The sequence below is a fragment of the Brachionichthys hirsutus genome, chromosome 12 (assembly GCF_040956055.1).
Source record: "Brachionichthys hirsutus isolate HB-005 chromosome 12, CSIRO-AGI_Bhir_v1, whole genome shotgun sequence".
In the NCBI taxonomy this organism is placed as follows: domain Eukaryota; kingdom Metazoa; phylum Chordata; class Actinopteri; order Lophiiformes; family Brachionichthyidae; genus Brachionichthys; species Brachionichthys hirsutus.
In genome coordinates, this window is record NC_090908.1 from 8,274,664 (window position 1) to 8,291,489 (window position 16,826).

The following is a 16,826-nucleotide window of genomic DNA, read 5'->3' on the forward strand; positions in this document are numbered from 1 at the left end:
CTCAGCGCTCTAGTATGCAGATCCATTGAAACCACTTTAAATGCCCACAGCATTCCCCTGCAATGCCAGAGTTCAAACAATGTGGGCATGTTCATTTTACATCATGTGTGACGCGTCAATGGCTTTCCTCATTCATAAATTGCTTGTGCACTTCTTCCTTGATGTGCCCATCTATAAGTATTTTATTTTTTTGTCATCACCAAATGGTTGACAATAGTTATTTTATCTGTAGCACAAATGATGACGTGTGTTAATTGAGCCACTACTCATTCCTCATGTTGGTGTTGTATACCACGTATACCTGGCGAGTATTTAATACAGGAAGAGAAAACAAAGAAGGACATAATGTTCTTGATAAATGCTATATGGCATAAAATGGATCAAATGTGATCTCTTGTCAACAAAGTCTGTAGGACAGGTTCACAAAACGAGTGGGGAAGCAAACACCTTGTCGTTCCCGAGTAGGTGTTGCCCAAGTCATAAAGAAATGTCCCACTGCCATTGTTGGTCCCTCAACGCCCCACAATTGTTTTTTTTCCCACCAATGGGTCATCATAATACCAGTGTAAAAAAAGAGAAAGAAAGAAAGAAAGTTCATTGGGTAAACCATATATGGTATATGAGATTAAAACATTGAAATGTATCATCACATCACAATAAGAAGGACTGTTGATGATATAAAAAAAGCACTTTGAAAGACACTGCTCTGAAATGCAACAAGATTTCACTCCTCTCACGCGCTTTTCTTCTTTCCGGGGACTCGTGGTGGAGCAACTACGACCTCTACTGTCAGATGCTTCCAATGACATGTTGTGAAGTGAACTGGCTGGTTGGGGTTGGTCTGCTGGATTTGGCCTAGTCGCATGTTGTAGCGGTGACCGACATGTAATCACAGACGTGTGTGTCCCTGCGCACACACACACACACACGCTGCTTTTGCAAAGGAGTCATGTGATTATAATACAGATGCACGTCAGAAATGTTGTATTCTGAGTAGATTGTACTACAGACGAGACAACGCAAGCAGATTTTTTTGGGGGGGGGGGGGTTTGTCATTGCAGATATCCACAATGAGAATTATGGATATCTGCAACTGAATTGGCGATATCTGTAATTCCAGTTTGAGATATCTACAATTAGATTCTGACTAGTCGTAATTCCAGTTCAGGATATCTTTAATTCACCTCAATTCTAGATACCTGCGTGTTCATTTTCGGATATCTCAAACTGGAATCACAGATATCTGTAATGACAAACCCCATACGCACATGCATGGCAAAAACAAAAGTGACGTCATTCGCCTCTAGGAAGAATGTATCTGTGGATAATCTGAATGACAGATATCTGCAGCACATATCCGGTCCAGCTGTTTCATGTTCAAAGGGCTGGGCCGTGGCGCGCGCCGCGCGTGTCTGTGTGGCGGATGCGTCCGATTTGAACCCCGCCCCTCGCCCACAGGCGCACTCTGGCCGACACTCCATGCGATCATCTGGCTCGCCGTGCGCACTGACGTCATTTGGTAGGCGTGGCTTGCGTTGGATGTAGCTCACGCCTCTTGGACCAGCTGACTTTACCGACTCACTCAGACCACGTTGCCGTCGGCTGTGAGAAGCTGGACTCAGGAGCCGCTCCGAAGCCGATATTCTTTTAGAAGACTTCCTCTGACGGCGTCACAATGGTAAGAGAACTAGCCGTGCATTTTGTCCTTGGAGAAAGTGCCAGAGTCGGATTATCTCTCTCTAAAAAAAAAAGGGTCACTCTTTCTTCAGATGTTAAAGTTCTTCCTCCTCGTGTGTTGTGTCGGAGCAAATGTGAGCTGCTCCCTCTGTGCCAGAAATAGACTTTGACCTGTAAAGCTGAGCTGCCCCGGATGAGCGGCCATTAGGCCCCTTTTTCAGCACAAGGGAGAGACATTTATTTTTTTAATGTTTTGGAATTTGTTGTAACTACAATATGTTTAATAAAAATTTTTTTTAGAGCAGCTGGAAAAAAGAAGTTATGCCGAGAGGACACACACATCTGCTCAGATTTGGTTCATGTCTGCTTTTCTGAGGTCAGATTCAGACAGCAGTGAAAATAGTCACAACTGTGACCTTCTGATTTCAGGTAGTAGATGTCTTCAGATTTAATCACTCATCGATCGATTGCTTCCACAGAGTGGACAGAACGGCGACTTGCCAGTGATTGTCAAATGGGAAAAGGTTGAGCCCTGCAGTCAAATAAAACTGTGATGACCTGTCGCCTCTGTAATTGGGAGTGTTATTTCTGAATGAAATTTTAATTACTTTTGGAAAGTGTTTTTTATTCTTCTTTTCCAGTGTCAGGAAGTGAAAGGGCTGAACCAGCCCTACCCAACCCCTTCATTATGTTTGCATAGTGCAGTGTAAACAGCATGTGAGCACAGTACAAATTCTAGACGTTGAATGATAGCCTTGTGTACTTGCATGCACTCATTTTGCATCATGCTTTTATGGTCTGTACAATCAATGCTTGTAATATGATGGAGTTCAAGTCATTTAACTTCAGCTTCAACATCAGACCGCATAATCGTGGCTCTAAAATATATTTTCTATCGACTGTAAAATCACCACAGGAAACACCGATACATGATCTTTTCATCCTGCGTCATACATTTCTGTTTGGAGAACAAATAAGTCCATTGTTCTTGTCGCAGATGGAAAAATCTTTGACAAGTACAATAAATAACCTTTTAGCATTCAAACATGCCAAATGGAAAGACGGAGTGACTCCTGTCTGCTTTTGAATTAGCGCTTAAGCTAAAATAACAAAATGCATTCCAATTAGGATCCAGACGAGATCGTTCGTTCTCATCTGGTCTTTCTGGCGCATTGCGTCTCGTTCTAATTATAGAGGCAGAAAGCTGTCTGATGATGAGGTGTTGAGGGATCTCTGTCCCCACCTCAGTTGACCTGAACTGGCTTTTATCAAATTGTTTGTGCGATGTTGCGCGCTGTCCTCTGCTCTCTGACGAGATCTAAAATGTATTTCTGCTTGCTATTTGATTCACGAACTAATCTGCATTCGCGTGTCCATCTTTTGGAACCTCGGGTGCTCCCTTTATTTTCTTCCATATACAAAAACACCGACAGGTTTTGGGAAGCAGCAATCGTATTCCAATGTCATCCTGATTCTAAAAATATGTGTAGCCTTTACGTTTATGATACTCAAACTTGATTTCAGAAGGACATCTTTGGCAGATCGGGTTCAAAACGCGGCTCTGCAATGACCACTATTTTGGGAACTGTCCGTCACTGTTTACAGACACTTTCTGGCTAGGTGTCAGGTTAGCATGAGTAACCCAAAATAGCTGCTGAGCAGAGCTGTGCTAATCATGAAACCCAAACCCTGCGGTATCGTTAGCCTCACATGAAGGATCTGGAATAAAGATTCTTGCTGATAAACAAGGGTTTAGAGAGATTTTCAAAGTGAAATAATATGAGGTAATTCTTGAAACCCCTTCAGTGACTGCCCCCCCCATTCATCACCCACCAACATCTTTGTCAGGCTGGTCATTGAGAAGGGGGTCATTCAAGGGGAGGATAAAAGTAGCAGCATGCCATGAAGGATGGAGGGTGTATATAGTATTTCAAAAGTTGTCACAGTTGTATACATAAAAGTAAGCGTTACCGTGCTTTTTAATAAAATGGTAAAATCAACAGAGCAAATTTAAGATCTATCAAGTGGCGTAGCGGTGGTAAATTGTAATGGACTTCTTTTTTAAATGTATAATATATATATATATATATTACATTTTACTTTAGTGTAAGGATGAAATGTGCTGTGCTATGGATTTGGGAAATGTATTAAACACTGTTTGAAGACAATGGTAAATAAACACGAAAGTGATGTTTCTGGTTGGGAAACATGCGAAAAATAAGTTTTTCATATCATTGATTTAATATATATATATATATATATAATGTGTATATAAACCATAAAGTACTTGCATCATTTACAGCATTGCTCACATGGCACCAATGGAGAAGGTATCTCAACATGACTTTGTTGCTGGGTAATAATAAAGAGGCTCCCACACCCCAGGTGACATGACGGCCACTTTTTTCTCTTTTGCTTGATGAAATGTACGGAGACAGGAATTGGTCTGGCTTCTGAAGTGGACCTCCTTTTGGAGAACAAAGATTCTGAACTGGACTTGCATTTCAGCCCCCCGGGCCTCCCTTACACTCAGTCACATGAGATCCAGCGGCAGCTGCAGGAAATCGATGCCTCTTCTTTCAGCTTGAACCTTTTCTCCCATCCAACGTTTGGACAGTCCACCTAGTGGTAGAGTTTATGAATCACGCCTCAGCGTTCCTTATGTAGCGTTAATTAATGAGTAAATTCTGGTGAAACATTTTAACATTCATGACTGTGCAGAAACATCCATCCTCATCTATGTTAAAAGAACGAGCGGTTAAATAATAAGCCGAATCTTCTGCTCTTCGTTTCCAGCGTGAGTGCATCTCTGTCCATGTGGGCCAGGCCGGGGTCCAGATGGGGAACACCTGCTGGGAGCTCTACTGTCTGGAACACGGCATCCAGCCGGACGGCCAGATGCCCAACCGGAAGCCTGTCGGAGGCCACGACGACTCCTTCACCACTTTCTTCAGCGAGACGGGGGCTGGGAAGTACGTCCCCAGAGGCATCTTTGTTGACCTGGAACCCACTGTGATTGGTCAGTAGTGTTTGTCGTATGGACCTTCTCGTGTGTTGTTTTTATTAAGATATCAGGCATGAGCCAATAAAAGGATATTCTAGTCACCTTTTTAATCGGCATGTGGCAGCTGAAACTGAGTCGGCTTGGTTAGCCAGTATAACTCTTACTATCTATTTTTTCTTATCCACTGTTTGCACTTCTACACAGTATGTATGTAATCATGATTTCTCAATCGTTGTTGCCGTCTTTCCCAGATGAGGTGCGCACAGGAACCTACCGCCAGCTGTTCCACCCTGAGCAGCTGATCTCAGGGAAAGAAGACGCCGCCAACAACTACGCCCGAGGACACTACACCATCGGGAAGGAGATCATCGACTCTGTCCTAGACAGAATGCGCAAGCTGGTAAGGCACTTTAGGATGAGCCATTCGGTTTGGTTTAACATTTAAACTCTAAAAGAATGAGTGCAAAAAATATTAAAGTTGGAACTAGAAGGGTAATTGGGGGGGGGGGCGCGCAATTATACATCTGCCAAGACTGCATTGTCAAAGATGACTATCTTTATACGATGATAGATAAGCAAAGTTTGTTTGTGTGTGTATACAGTTTATAATTGGACAAATTAAGAGCAGCATTAGGAAAGTAGAAGTAACTCCAAAATGAAGACAAATGAAGACGCGCTATGATGATTATTAAAGAGCAGGAAACTGTACATCATGTCTGTGGAAATTAAATGTAAAACTGTTTCCATTCTCTGTTGTTAAACTGATGGAAACTGATGAATCTTTGCTTGGATCTGAATCCCCCCCTCAAAATCCGATGGCTTCTCATGATACAAGGGTCACCTGTCCAAAAAATGTCACTTTCACAGATCTTTGAATTCATCACCTCCTTGATTTCTTTCGTAGTCATGGTTATTTAGAAATCTGTTCAAGACCACAAGCATGCATAGAAATCATACAAAACATTTTGTTTTTCCATTTCATTTTAGCTTTCTAATATAAAGATGAAATAACTTAAGGATTTGTCATCTGCAGGCCGATCAGTGCACGGGTCTGCAGGGCTTCCTCATCTTCCACTCCTTCGGGGGAGGCACTGGCTCAGGGTTCACCTCCCTGCTGATGGAGAGACTCTCTGTTGATTACGGTAAAAAGTCAAAGCTTGAGTTTGCCATCTACCCGGCCCCCCAGGTTTCCACAGCGGTTGTGGAGCCTTACAACGCCATCCTGACCACCCACACCACCCTGGAGCACTCTGACTGTGCCTTCATGGTGGACAACGAGGCCATTTACGACATCTGCCGCAGAAACCTGGACATCGAGCGTCCGTCATACACCAACCTGAACCGGCTCATAAGCCAGATTGTGTCTTCGATCACAGCCTCCCTTCGCTTTGATGGAGCCCTGAATGTTGACCTGACTGAGTTCCAGACCAACTTGGTGCCTTACCCTCGCATCCACTTCCCTCTGGCCACCTACGCTCCGGTCATCTCCGCTGAGAAGGCCTACCATGAGCAGCTGTCTGTCGCCGACATCACCAACGCTTGCTTTGAGCCGGCCAACCAGATGGTGAAGTGCGACCCTCGTCACGGCAAATACATGGCCTGCTGCCTGCTGTATCGCGGCGATGTGGTGCCCAAAGATGTTAACTCCGCCATCGCAGCCATCAAAACCAAGCGCACCATCCAGTTTGTGGACTGGTGCCCCACAGGCTTCAAGGTGGGCATCAACTACCAGCCTCCGACTGTGGTTCCTGGAGGAGACCTGGCTAAGGTGCAGCGGGCCGTGTGCATGCTGAGCAACACGACGGCCATCGCTGAGGCCTGGGCCCGTCTGGACCACAAGTTTGACCTCATGTACGCCAAGAGAGCCTTTGTGCACTGGTATGTCGGGGAGGGCATGGAGGAGGGGGAGTTCTCTGAGGCCAGAGAAGACATGGCTGCCCTGGAGAAGGATTACGAAGAGGTTGGGATCGACTCGTTTGAGGAGGATGAGGAAGGGGAAGAATTTTAGGCCTGTCTGTCTTGTTACGGACCCTCCCGTGTCCGCTGTGTGGCCTGTGTTTTAAGGGGAGTGGTCACCCACTGTGACCTCCTTGTGTTGCCCTATAGTTCTATGAGTTTTTGGTATGCAAATTGACCTTTCATTGACACCCCCCGTCCCGCTCACCCCCATGTCGACAGAGCGAACGCAGACAAACTGACCACAATGGAGGAGAATTCATGTGGCAAAGTAGGAAGCTGACAGATCTCCATGGTGATTTCTATGTCACGTTTTTCAAGGATACCGATATGTCGCTGAGGAGCAAACGGAAGGGATTCTGACATCTCAGTGGAGGCGTTTTTGTGTCTTCGCCACGCAACCGAGGAAATAAGAATAAGTGCCGCGCTCACTTCAACCTCGTATTAAAACCAAAGTATACGGACGCTGTTCTTGTCAAGCAGGGTAAGAAAGAATTGTATTTTTTCATCACAGGGGTCGTTTTTGTAGCATGAGTAAATTATTACTAAACAATTTCATGACTTAATACATTTCTAAATAATGATAGGCTGAATCTATTTCTTTTTTTATATGATAATATAAAATACCGTATTGGCCCGAATATAACACGACCCCGGATATAATACGACCCCCTCTTTTTCAAGACTCAAGTTTGAGAAAATACTTTTTGAACACCAATTTCAATTTTTATACAGAAAATAATTACAGTACATCTGAAACAAATGATTGTAACAATAAATTCGAGAGAAAAAGCATGTTATTTTGCCACATTCAAATCATGCAAAAACTGTCTCACATCTTAATATCTGAACATTTAAATATGTGAACTAAAGTGCAATCACATTTGTAAATGAATGGCTTCTGGTTTTTAAAATGTAAATAAACCAATCTACTGTGATAAAACAACAAAATTGCAATAACTGCATTAACCGTCAAAGTGAAGTCTAACTGGGGGGGATCGTTGTTCTCCAGCGCCTCCGGGGTTAACTTCCAGGCTGGGGACGAAGGCTGAAGCGCAGAAACACAAGATGGACGCCGGCCAGACGTGCTGAATCACTGAAGCTGCTTTATTTTACTTGCACTGTTAAACAAAACTCCGTTTCCTCCTATTGCTCGCATATCTCTGTCTCCTAGTTGCGCTCTCTCTCTTTCTCTCTCACACACTCGCTCGCTCCAGCGGGACACACCCCAGCTGGACACGCGCACACACACACACACACACACACACACACACAGACACATCTCACAACATATGAATAAGGAAAAACATCGCAATAAAATAATGATAAGCGTTTGCTTTAGCCTGGGGAGTTCAGTTCACCATTCGTTGTAACGATATCTGGCGCCATCTAGCGTTCAGAATGGGTATAATGTTTAGACCCCGAATATAACACGACCCGACTTTTTCAGCCTAATTTCAATGCAAAAAACATCGTGTTATATTCGGGCCAATACGGTATATATAATATGACAATAGTCTACCAAAGAAAATGTTAATGGTGTAGTAGTAGCTATAGCGGACTACGTGTCCCACAATGCTTTGCACCTAGGGGTCGCAGGGGACTTCCGGGTCATCTGATAAAGACGTTACCAACTAGAGTCCACCGTGTCCCGTGTCCTCATTATACAAATGGACTTGTAAAATATATTTTTACACTAGTCTATCGATAACCATTCAGAATAATACAAACATCCCATCAATAAGATCAAATATGCCAATTAGTTGATTAAACGACAGACTTGTCACCGGAGTTATGTGTTGGCGTTAAAAGCCGAGTTGCTGGCTCTTCCTCATATTTACCGTTTAATTTAAAGAATTGTTTTTGGTTGCTGCCTTGGGCGAGTCCCCTTTTCGTGCTTTGATGATTTCTTTGATTTGAGCGGCACCCTGTCTCTTCTGTTAGTTTTTGCTCATCTGTTTTGTTAACTAAACCAATTATTAATAACTTTAATTACCAATTTCAACTGGTTTGTTCCCCCCCCCCCCCCCCCGTTTATGCTTTTAAGAAATCCCACTTGCCTGTCTGTCGAGCCGGGATGTTCCTTTGTTGTGCAGCAAGATCCCGTTTGACATGTCGGACGTTTTATGCCTGTGGTGCTCAATAAATATTTCACCTAAACCATAATGAATCCTTGCCTCTCCATAAATGAGAATTTTTGAATGTGTCCCATGATCTCATTTCGGATTACGCACTCGGTTCTATTTTTAGAGCTGCATAAAGTGTTGCCCTTTTGTTAGTGCTCAACCACACGTTGTTGAAATATCTGCAGTCTCACAGATCGGCTGCTATAATATTATATTATGAGGTTTGTTCTGAAATGCTGTTCACTAACAGACGATCAAACTGATCTGTAGTGTAGAAAACAATGTAAAAAAATGACTGCTACTGGATCTGTGTCTCACAACTATGGACCGTGTACTTTACTGCCAAACGGGCTGCTAATATACATGCATCTCTTCTCCAGTTCCAAACATGCCCCCCCCCCCCCACACACACACACACACACTTCACACGGTGAAACCTCAGGATCCACTCAGTTTACTTCAGTTCATGCATGGCTAATGATCAGACGGGTTGCAAATCATCTCGTTTACGTCAGGTATCCGATATCCAGGCTGTGGCTGCGGCTTCTGCTGGCAGCGGTGGGGTTTGCATGTGGCAGTTCAGGGAGGTAGAGCCCAGCAACGGTGGAGAGGTGTATGCAAGTGTCACAAGAATAACAATGATGATCAATAGCAGTCATAAAATCATTTGCGAAAAAAACAAGATGCAGTTAAAGGCCATATTCATGTACATAAAATGAATGCAAATATTTTATAATCGCATGTTGAGTCTTAAACAATTTCAATCTAATTTCAGTGTTTAGTTTTTATTTATTTAGTCTGATTACTGTAATCACAATTAAATAATCTAAGCTTCATAGTAATAATCAAAATTGGTCAATATCCAACATTGATTACTCTACTTTTTACACTAAAACTGTCATGGAATGCTACTTTGGAACAAAATAAGATTAATTTTATTTAGGTAAAGGATTAACTAAAATACCCTGGCGCTGTTCCACTCCAGTGGGAAGTAATCCACATCATTTCTGGGGGGGGGTATCTTAAATCTTACTTGTGTCTGATGTGATGTTCCCACTCCAAACATCCAGAAGAGGTTTCCTAAATTTAGAGTTGAAAACAAAACAACTGCTCGGCCAGCCTGTAGAGGGCGCTGCAGTATCACACACTGATTCATCGGAATGCTCGACAAAAGTTTTATTTGGGGTGGGGTGACTTTTACACGAGCAAGAAAAGAATTGAAGTATTGACTGAATTCAAGCTGGCTTGCTTATACTTAAACCACACGACTGTGTTTGACGGGGAAATATAAAATATACACATTCTATTAAATTGTCTAAAGAAGATTTATTTCAGCTACAGTTACAATGCTGATGATTAGGACGTCTTTTTAACCTGAAACTGCTTCATGTTGCTCAGAGCAGACTTTAAAACAAGTCTCTCCATGGATCTACGAACCCAAACCTAAGAGCTGGGTGAAATTTAAACGCAGAGTTACCCAGGATTACTCGTTTGTATATTGCTAATGCAGAAAAACCTAAGATTTTTCACGACAGACACTGAAGGGTGAAGATCGTTCTTTTGTTTGCCGAATGTCTTCGCTGAGCAGCGCTTCGCTTCACGCTCGGAGTCACGCGTCTTTGCGTCGTCACAAGGTTTGGGCAGTGAGTGAAAGCAATAGGATTCTAAATTGGTTTAAGCTGTCAAAAGGGGACGCTCTGTGCAGGGGGGGGGGGGGGGGGGGGGCTTTGCTTTGAATTCTGCTGCAGTAAATACCATGTTGGCAAAACAGTCTGAAGTAAAGCTCCCGAGATTGTTTAGTCAACTGCTGCTTCCGAGGTCAGGAATGAGGACAAACCACCGGGAGGGGCCTGGTGGGGGGGGGAGAGGAGGACACTGTTACAAACCGAATCGCTTTTATTTAAACTGTACACATAGAACAGACTTGTCATTAAAAAAAACAGATAAAAGACACAAATGAGTATCCCCATAAATACAATATGCCTTTGAAAAGAGTCTGCGTTTACTTGGTAGGTTGCATATGTTCCAATATAAAAAAATATTAAAAAAAAAAACACACCCCACACTCATGTTCTTTCTGAAAACGTACAAGACGAACGCATCGTCAGGCTAAAGAGACGCGTCTCGTGTAGCGGGGGCGTCGCCCCGCTTCCTATCCCAATCCTTTAAGCAGGGTTCGAGGTATGTAGTACATTCCACAAGAAAAATATGACATTTCTTTCGTACAAACTGCTAAAACAGCATAAAAATGGAGATCGGTACATAAGTGTGTTTTCTAGTATTAGTATATGTGGTTTCAGGACACAGCTTCATACATTAAAATAGCTAGAATACCAGGTCTATAAAGATGACGATGCCGAGTCTTGCCCTCACCGCTGCAGGCTGCAAGGGACAACAACAACAACAACAAGTCTGTAAATCATGTACCGGTACTACCTCAGTCTGTCATGATTAAAAACGTCCTCGTCTCAGAGTGGGCGTTAAGTGAAACGTTTTATTCTCATAAAAAAAAGGAATATCTTGAGGGATTCGGTCCCGGACAGAACTCTAATGTTGACCTCTGTCCCCAGGAGTGGGATTATTTGAACATTATAGTCTCATTTGCAGGTAGAAAAACACAAACGCGTTTTCAAGGCTGGCGTAAGGTAGAACAGACACTAAAGTAAGAGACTTAAAAACTCGCAAATATTCAGTCTGCTCGCGACGGCCGTTTCAGCACTTCAAGTGAAATTATATGAGAGTAAGGCTGATGCAGTTATAAAAGGATACAATACAGACATGAATGTGAAAAATCATCTTAATCCAAGACACCATTACATTAAAAAAAAATTCTGAGCAACCATATTTCCACCATTTTGGATTATATCTGATCCTTGAAACGGTGCTTTGAATGTCTTAAAAGCTTAAAAAAAAGTCTTCTGGATGGGGTGTCGGACAGCTGAGAGACCACACACAGAGACAAACAATGAGCTGCTGTATCTTCATTCATGCGTGTGTGTGTGTGTGTGTGTGGTCTCTGTGCGTGTGATCCAGGTCATCCTGTGGTGAATCAGTCATTTAGAAGCTTTAGGAGATCTGTGCAAACCAATACGTAACCTTCATTCACCTTCGGAGTGAACATTCAATACAGAAAATTATATTGAACAATCCTTTTTTTTTTCCTTTAAAAAATAAAATAATGAATTAAAAAGTTGGGATTTCTGGGAAGCCGCTCGGCACGTCGGACCTCTGAGCGAGTCTGAGTCTGAGCCAACGCAGGTATAAAAGGCTTTCATTCAATCAGAGCGCGGCGGCTGTTCGGAGGGAACCGCCCCTTTGACCTTCACGCTGCTCGACCCGTCCCAGTCTTTTTTTTTTTCCACCGAGAAAGTCTCCAGCGAAAGACAAGAAGGTACATTCAATTTGAAATATCAAAAGGATATAAATCAATAATATGGATGTCGTTCTATATTCAAAAGACACTTCATCGGTCCAGGGGAAAAGTATTCCTATTTACACCAGTTCATGATCCAAATCTTAGATGATGACGTGAAAAATATTCGTAAAAAAATCAGCGACTTTTAGATTTACGTTTGGTTTTGCGTCCCAGTAAGCCTAATTCATAAGATGAAAACAACAAAAAAAATGAAAGCTATTTGACCTCCTTGACCTTGGTTATTACATCCACCACGCCGCGCCCCTCCGAGCCTCACACCGTCGTCTCCCCGTGGTTGCCGTTGCTGAGGCGCTTGTAGAACCGCCGCCAGGACTGAAGCGTTTTCCCGGACCAGACCCAGAAACCCGAAGTGATCCCGACGATCATGGTCATCAGGTATTTGATCATGAACACCGTGAAGTCCGGGGTCATGGGGGCGAAGTTATGGACGGGACACGGGACGGCGAAGCGCTTGCAGGTCTGCATGTGCCAGGTCCGCTCCCAGTGCTCCCTGAAGGCCTGCTCGTAGAAGTAGCAGGCGATCACGATGGTGGCCGGCACCGTGTACAGCACGCTGAACACGCCGATCCGCACCATCAGCTTCTCCAGCTTCTCCGTCTTGGTGCCGTCGTGCTTCATGATGGTGCGGATCCGGAAGAGGGACACGAAGCCGGCCAGGAGGAAGGACGTCCCGATGAACAGGTAGACGAAGAGAGGCGCCAGGACGAAGCCGCGGAGGGAGTCCACGTTGAAGACGCCGACGAAGCACACGCCGGTCAGGACGTCGCCGTCCACCTGGCCCATGGCGAGGATGGTGATGGTTTTGATGGCGGGGACGGCCCACGCCGCCAGGTGGAAGTACTGGGAGTTGGCTTCGATGGCCTCGTGGCCCCACTTCATCCCGGCCGAGAGGAACCACGTCAGGGACAGGATCACCCACCAGATGGAGCTGGCCATGCCGAAGAAGTACAAGACCATGAAGAGGATGGTGCAGCCCTCCTTCTTGGTCCCCTGGGCCACCGTCCGGTAACCGTCCTCCTTGAACTTGTCCACGCACACCACCTTGTCCTCCAGGAAGAACCCGGCGGCGTAGGCGACCGCCACCATGAAGTAGCAGCCGGAGAGGAAGATGATGGGTCTCTCGGGGTAGCGGAAGCGCCGCATGTCCACCAGGTAGGTGAGCACGGTGAACAAGGTGCTGACGCAGCACAGGATGGACCAGATCCCCACCCAGAGGCGGCCGAACTTCACCTCGTCCTCCCGGAAGTACATGATGCCCGTGGGCTTGGCGGGCTCGCAGGGGGCCCCGCAGTCTTTGACCCCCAGGAACCGGTAGCCCAGGTAGGGGGGCACCTCCAGCTGGAGCGGGCAGGAGAACTGCTGGTACTGGTTGTGCTGCGGCGGCCGCTGGTCGGGCCGGCCCGCGTTGGGCGGGAGGGTCACGGGGTCGGGCGCGTAAGGGGAGGACGACGAGGCCGGCCCGCCGGGCTCGGACGTGTTCTGGCCCACGCAGATCTCCCCGGCGCCGTGGACGGGGAAGGCCTCGCAGCGGAGCCGCTCGGGCCACTGGAAGCCGAATTTGTTCATCAGGGCCTCGCAGCCCTGCCGGGCGCGCTCGCACAGCGACCGGCACGGCGGGATGGCCTGCTCCAGCACCGTGCACACCGGGGCGTACATGGAGCACAGGAAGAACTTCAGGTCCGCCGAGCACTGGACCTTCACCAGCGGGTAGAACTGGTGCACCTCCAGCCCGGCGTCCTCCTGGTTGGTGTGGCCCAGCAGGTTGGGCATGATGGTCTGGTTGTAGGCGATGTCGGTGCAGAGCGGGATGGAGATGGGCTGGCAGAAGCCGTGCTCCGGGACGGAAATGCCGCTTTCGCTGTTGTAGTGCTGGCCGGAAGTGAGCGCGGACAGCAGCAGCAGCGGCAGCAGCAGCAGCGGCGCGGAGGCAGGGGGGGACGAGGCCGCCGCCATAGTTGGGAGGAAGGAGGAGGAGGAGGAGGAGGAGGAGGAGGAGGTGGGGGGAGGGAAGGGGGAAAAAAAAAAACTTTGATCCGAGTAGGGCGACTTGAAAAGGGCTGGAAAAAAAAGCGAAGAAAAACGGGTTCAAGTGTCGCAAAAAGACTTTCGCTTCGGAGTTCGAGTTGAAACGACAGTAAAATGGTCTTTTCCTGCGTTTTCTCTGGAGAAAAAAAATCAAAAAAGAAAAACCCTTCGTCGCGTCATGACTTCTCGACGGTCTTTGTAAAGTGACTCCGAGCGGTCCGCGCTCACTCCCAGTCCGGTGGGGGGGAAAAAAAAGAGCACTCAAAGTCCCGTGTTCTTCGAGTGAAAACGATCCCGGCGCGCTTCGTGTTTAGAACACAAACAAGCTAATAGTTCAAACTTTTTCAAAAACCATTTTTGTTTGCATCATTTTCCGACTCGGCTTTATCCGGAGCTTCAGTTCTCATGATGAGCGATTGGAAGTCCGGAGGCTCGCGCGACTCACTTCGTGCAGATTCCACCGGTTTCCAGGCGCCCCTTCCATTCACAGCACACCCCCCCACCCCTCGACAGAGTTACTGGGTGCCTTGAAACCGATGCGGCGTCTCAGCCAATCCGAGCATTTGTTTTCCTACAGAATTCTATCTTGATTGGCTTTTAGTCTTAAAGGAAGGAAAACGTGCGCAGCAATTACGCCGCGGAGTTTAGAATAAAATGCTCATTTTCTTGGGGGGTAAAGACGAATTAAAATAAAACCTTACCAACAGTCTATTTTAATCATTCCCTCTTCATTTGTTTTTCTATTATTTAATGAATGATTCATGTTCATACACGCACCAGATAAAACAAACAAAAAAAAAACTATCGTGGGTACTTTTTCATGATGACTAAACAACTAAAATGTTGGTATTAAGCGCATTAAAAAAAGCAAGTATAAACGTAAAATTGTTAAACCGTACCCCCCCATCTCATTTATGTTAATGATGTTGAAATAAATGCTAATTGACTCTGATTACCTGCATTGTAAGCACAGACGAGATTTACCATCCCTGTGTCTATCTCTGCGTATTGTTGTAAAATAGCAAGATAAAGCACGCCATTCCATTAACTTTTTCTTCCTGTTTGTGTGTAAAAGTGGCAGCAAAAAACAAACAAACAAACAAAAAAGGTGTCAAGACCATCAAGTTTAAGGTTTTTTAGCAGCTGCAAAGTTCTCCATCTCCTCATGGAATCTCTACACAGTCACTCACTATGTTTGGGGACATGTAAACACATTGCAGCACAGTGAGTAAACCATGAAAAAAAAAAAAAACCTAAATGGGTTCCAGCATCTTACCACTCAGCCACAGCCATCACCACAAGTACCTGTTGCTGTTTACTGCTGACAGGATTTTTACTGCAAACAATCAAATTCAGTTCCGAGCCCGATCTGTGTCATTGTGGGAAGAAACAGCAACAGCAGGCAGCTCGGCAGTAATTTGGTGCGACAGCATGATCAATCTGCCCAAAGGCAACCAAGGGTGGGAGGTGTAAGAAAGTTCCTGGTGGCCTTTGCCTGCCTGCATTTGGTGTGTTTCTACCGACCGTGGCTGGGATAAAAGAAGGTGGGGGTAGGGTGGGGGTTGGGTGGGGTGGGGGAAGGGACAGGAAAAAGCAAGAAGGTCGAAGAAGGCAGGGGGGGGGGAGAAAGAGAGGGAATGAAAGGAGAAAGACACGCTGAACCAAAGCGTAAAGTCAGAAGCAGTTTCCAGCTGAAAGCAAACCTACAAAGCAGAAGGCATAGTAGATGAAGGCAGGCCAGCACTCATTCAGAAACTTTCACACAAACTTATTTCTAGCTCTAAAATGTATACATTTGATCGCATAATGACTAAAACGCCCCTGAAATCTCACCGTTCTAAAATGTCTTCCAGGTTCAGCAAAAGAAGGACTAAATTGTGTAATTATGGAATGAAGCAATGAAAATGTCAAATACACATTTTACTGCCATTGTCTGGCTCTTAAGCTACTAAGTTCTCCACTCTGCTTACTGCTATTATTCACCGAGTCCTCCTGTTTGCTGTTTGGCGACACAATAGTCTTTATAAGGTCTTCAGTCAATCAAATGCCCACTATGACTAAAATTGATCCGTGAGAATGAACAAAACTAGTGAAAGGTTTATCTCACCATATCCAGTTCTGTATATTCACTTTCTTTCTTTCATTTCCTTCACATTAAGTTCAAAAGCTTTATGTTCTCCACTGTGTCTGGCTGAATGTCACGTAATTATAATCCTTTATTTTACATGTAGTTATTTGACCTGCACATCAAAAGATAGCTTATAATATTCTGCCTTACTGTGTCTCATGCATTTCATATAATATTAAGTCATTTGAATTGCCTTCTGTTGTTAGAAAAATAAAAAATAAACCTCTTTAGCTACCATAGCTGATAATGCAAAATAAAATATCAGGTCATTTTATTTGGTATATGTCAATTTCAGTGTGAATGGTTGTTTCTCTGTCTGAATGTTTCCAGATCAGGGTGTTGCCCATCTCTCACCCAGTGCATTCTGGGATAAGCGTTCGAGGGACAAATCAATAAAAAGTATTTAAGTATTAGGTTCCCGAAAAGCCCTGGACAGGATATTATTAAATGGATTAACACGTGTCTGTGAGAAAA

At 45.0% G+C, this 16,826-nt stretch overlaps 2 protein-coding genes across 2 annotated transcripts; one reads left to right on the forward strand and one right to left on the reverse strand.

The window, feature by feature from the left end:
- Positions 1-1,529: 1,529 nt before the first annotated feature.
- LOC137902610 (tubulin alpha chain-like) lies at positions 1,530-8,797 on the forward strand. The gene is made up of 4 exons (XM_068746703.1): positions 1,530-1,678; positions 4,474-4,696; positions 4,933-5,081; positions 5,715-8,797. Exons 1-4 carry the CDS (start codon positions 1,676-1,678, stop codon positions 6,687-6,689), a joined length of 1,350 nt encoding a protein of 449 aa, XP_068602804.1. The 5' UTR covers positions 1,530-1,675; the 3' UTR covers positions 6,690-8,797.
- A 3,654-nt stretch (positions 8,798-12,451) lies between these two features.
- On the reverse strand, positions 12,452-14,152 carry LOC137901982 (frizzled-7-A-like). The gene has a single exon (XM_068746018.1). The coding sequence runs from the start codon at positions 14,150-14,152 to the stop codon at positions 12,452-12,454; it is 1,701 nt and encodes a 566-aa protein (XP_068602119.1).
- Between the last annotated feature and the right edge of the window lie 2,674 nt (positions 14,153-16,826).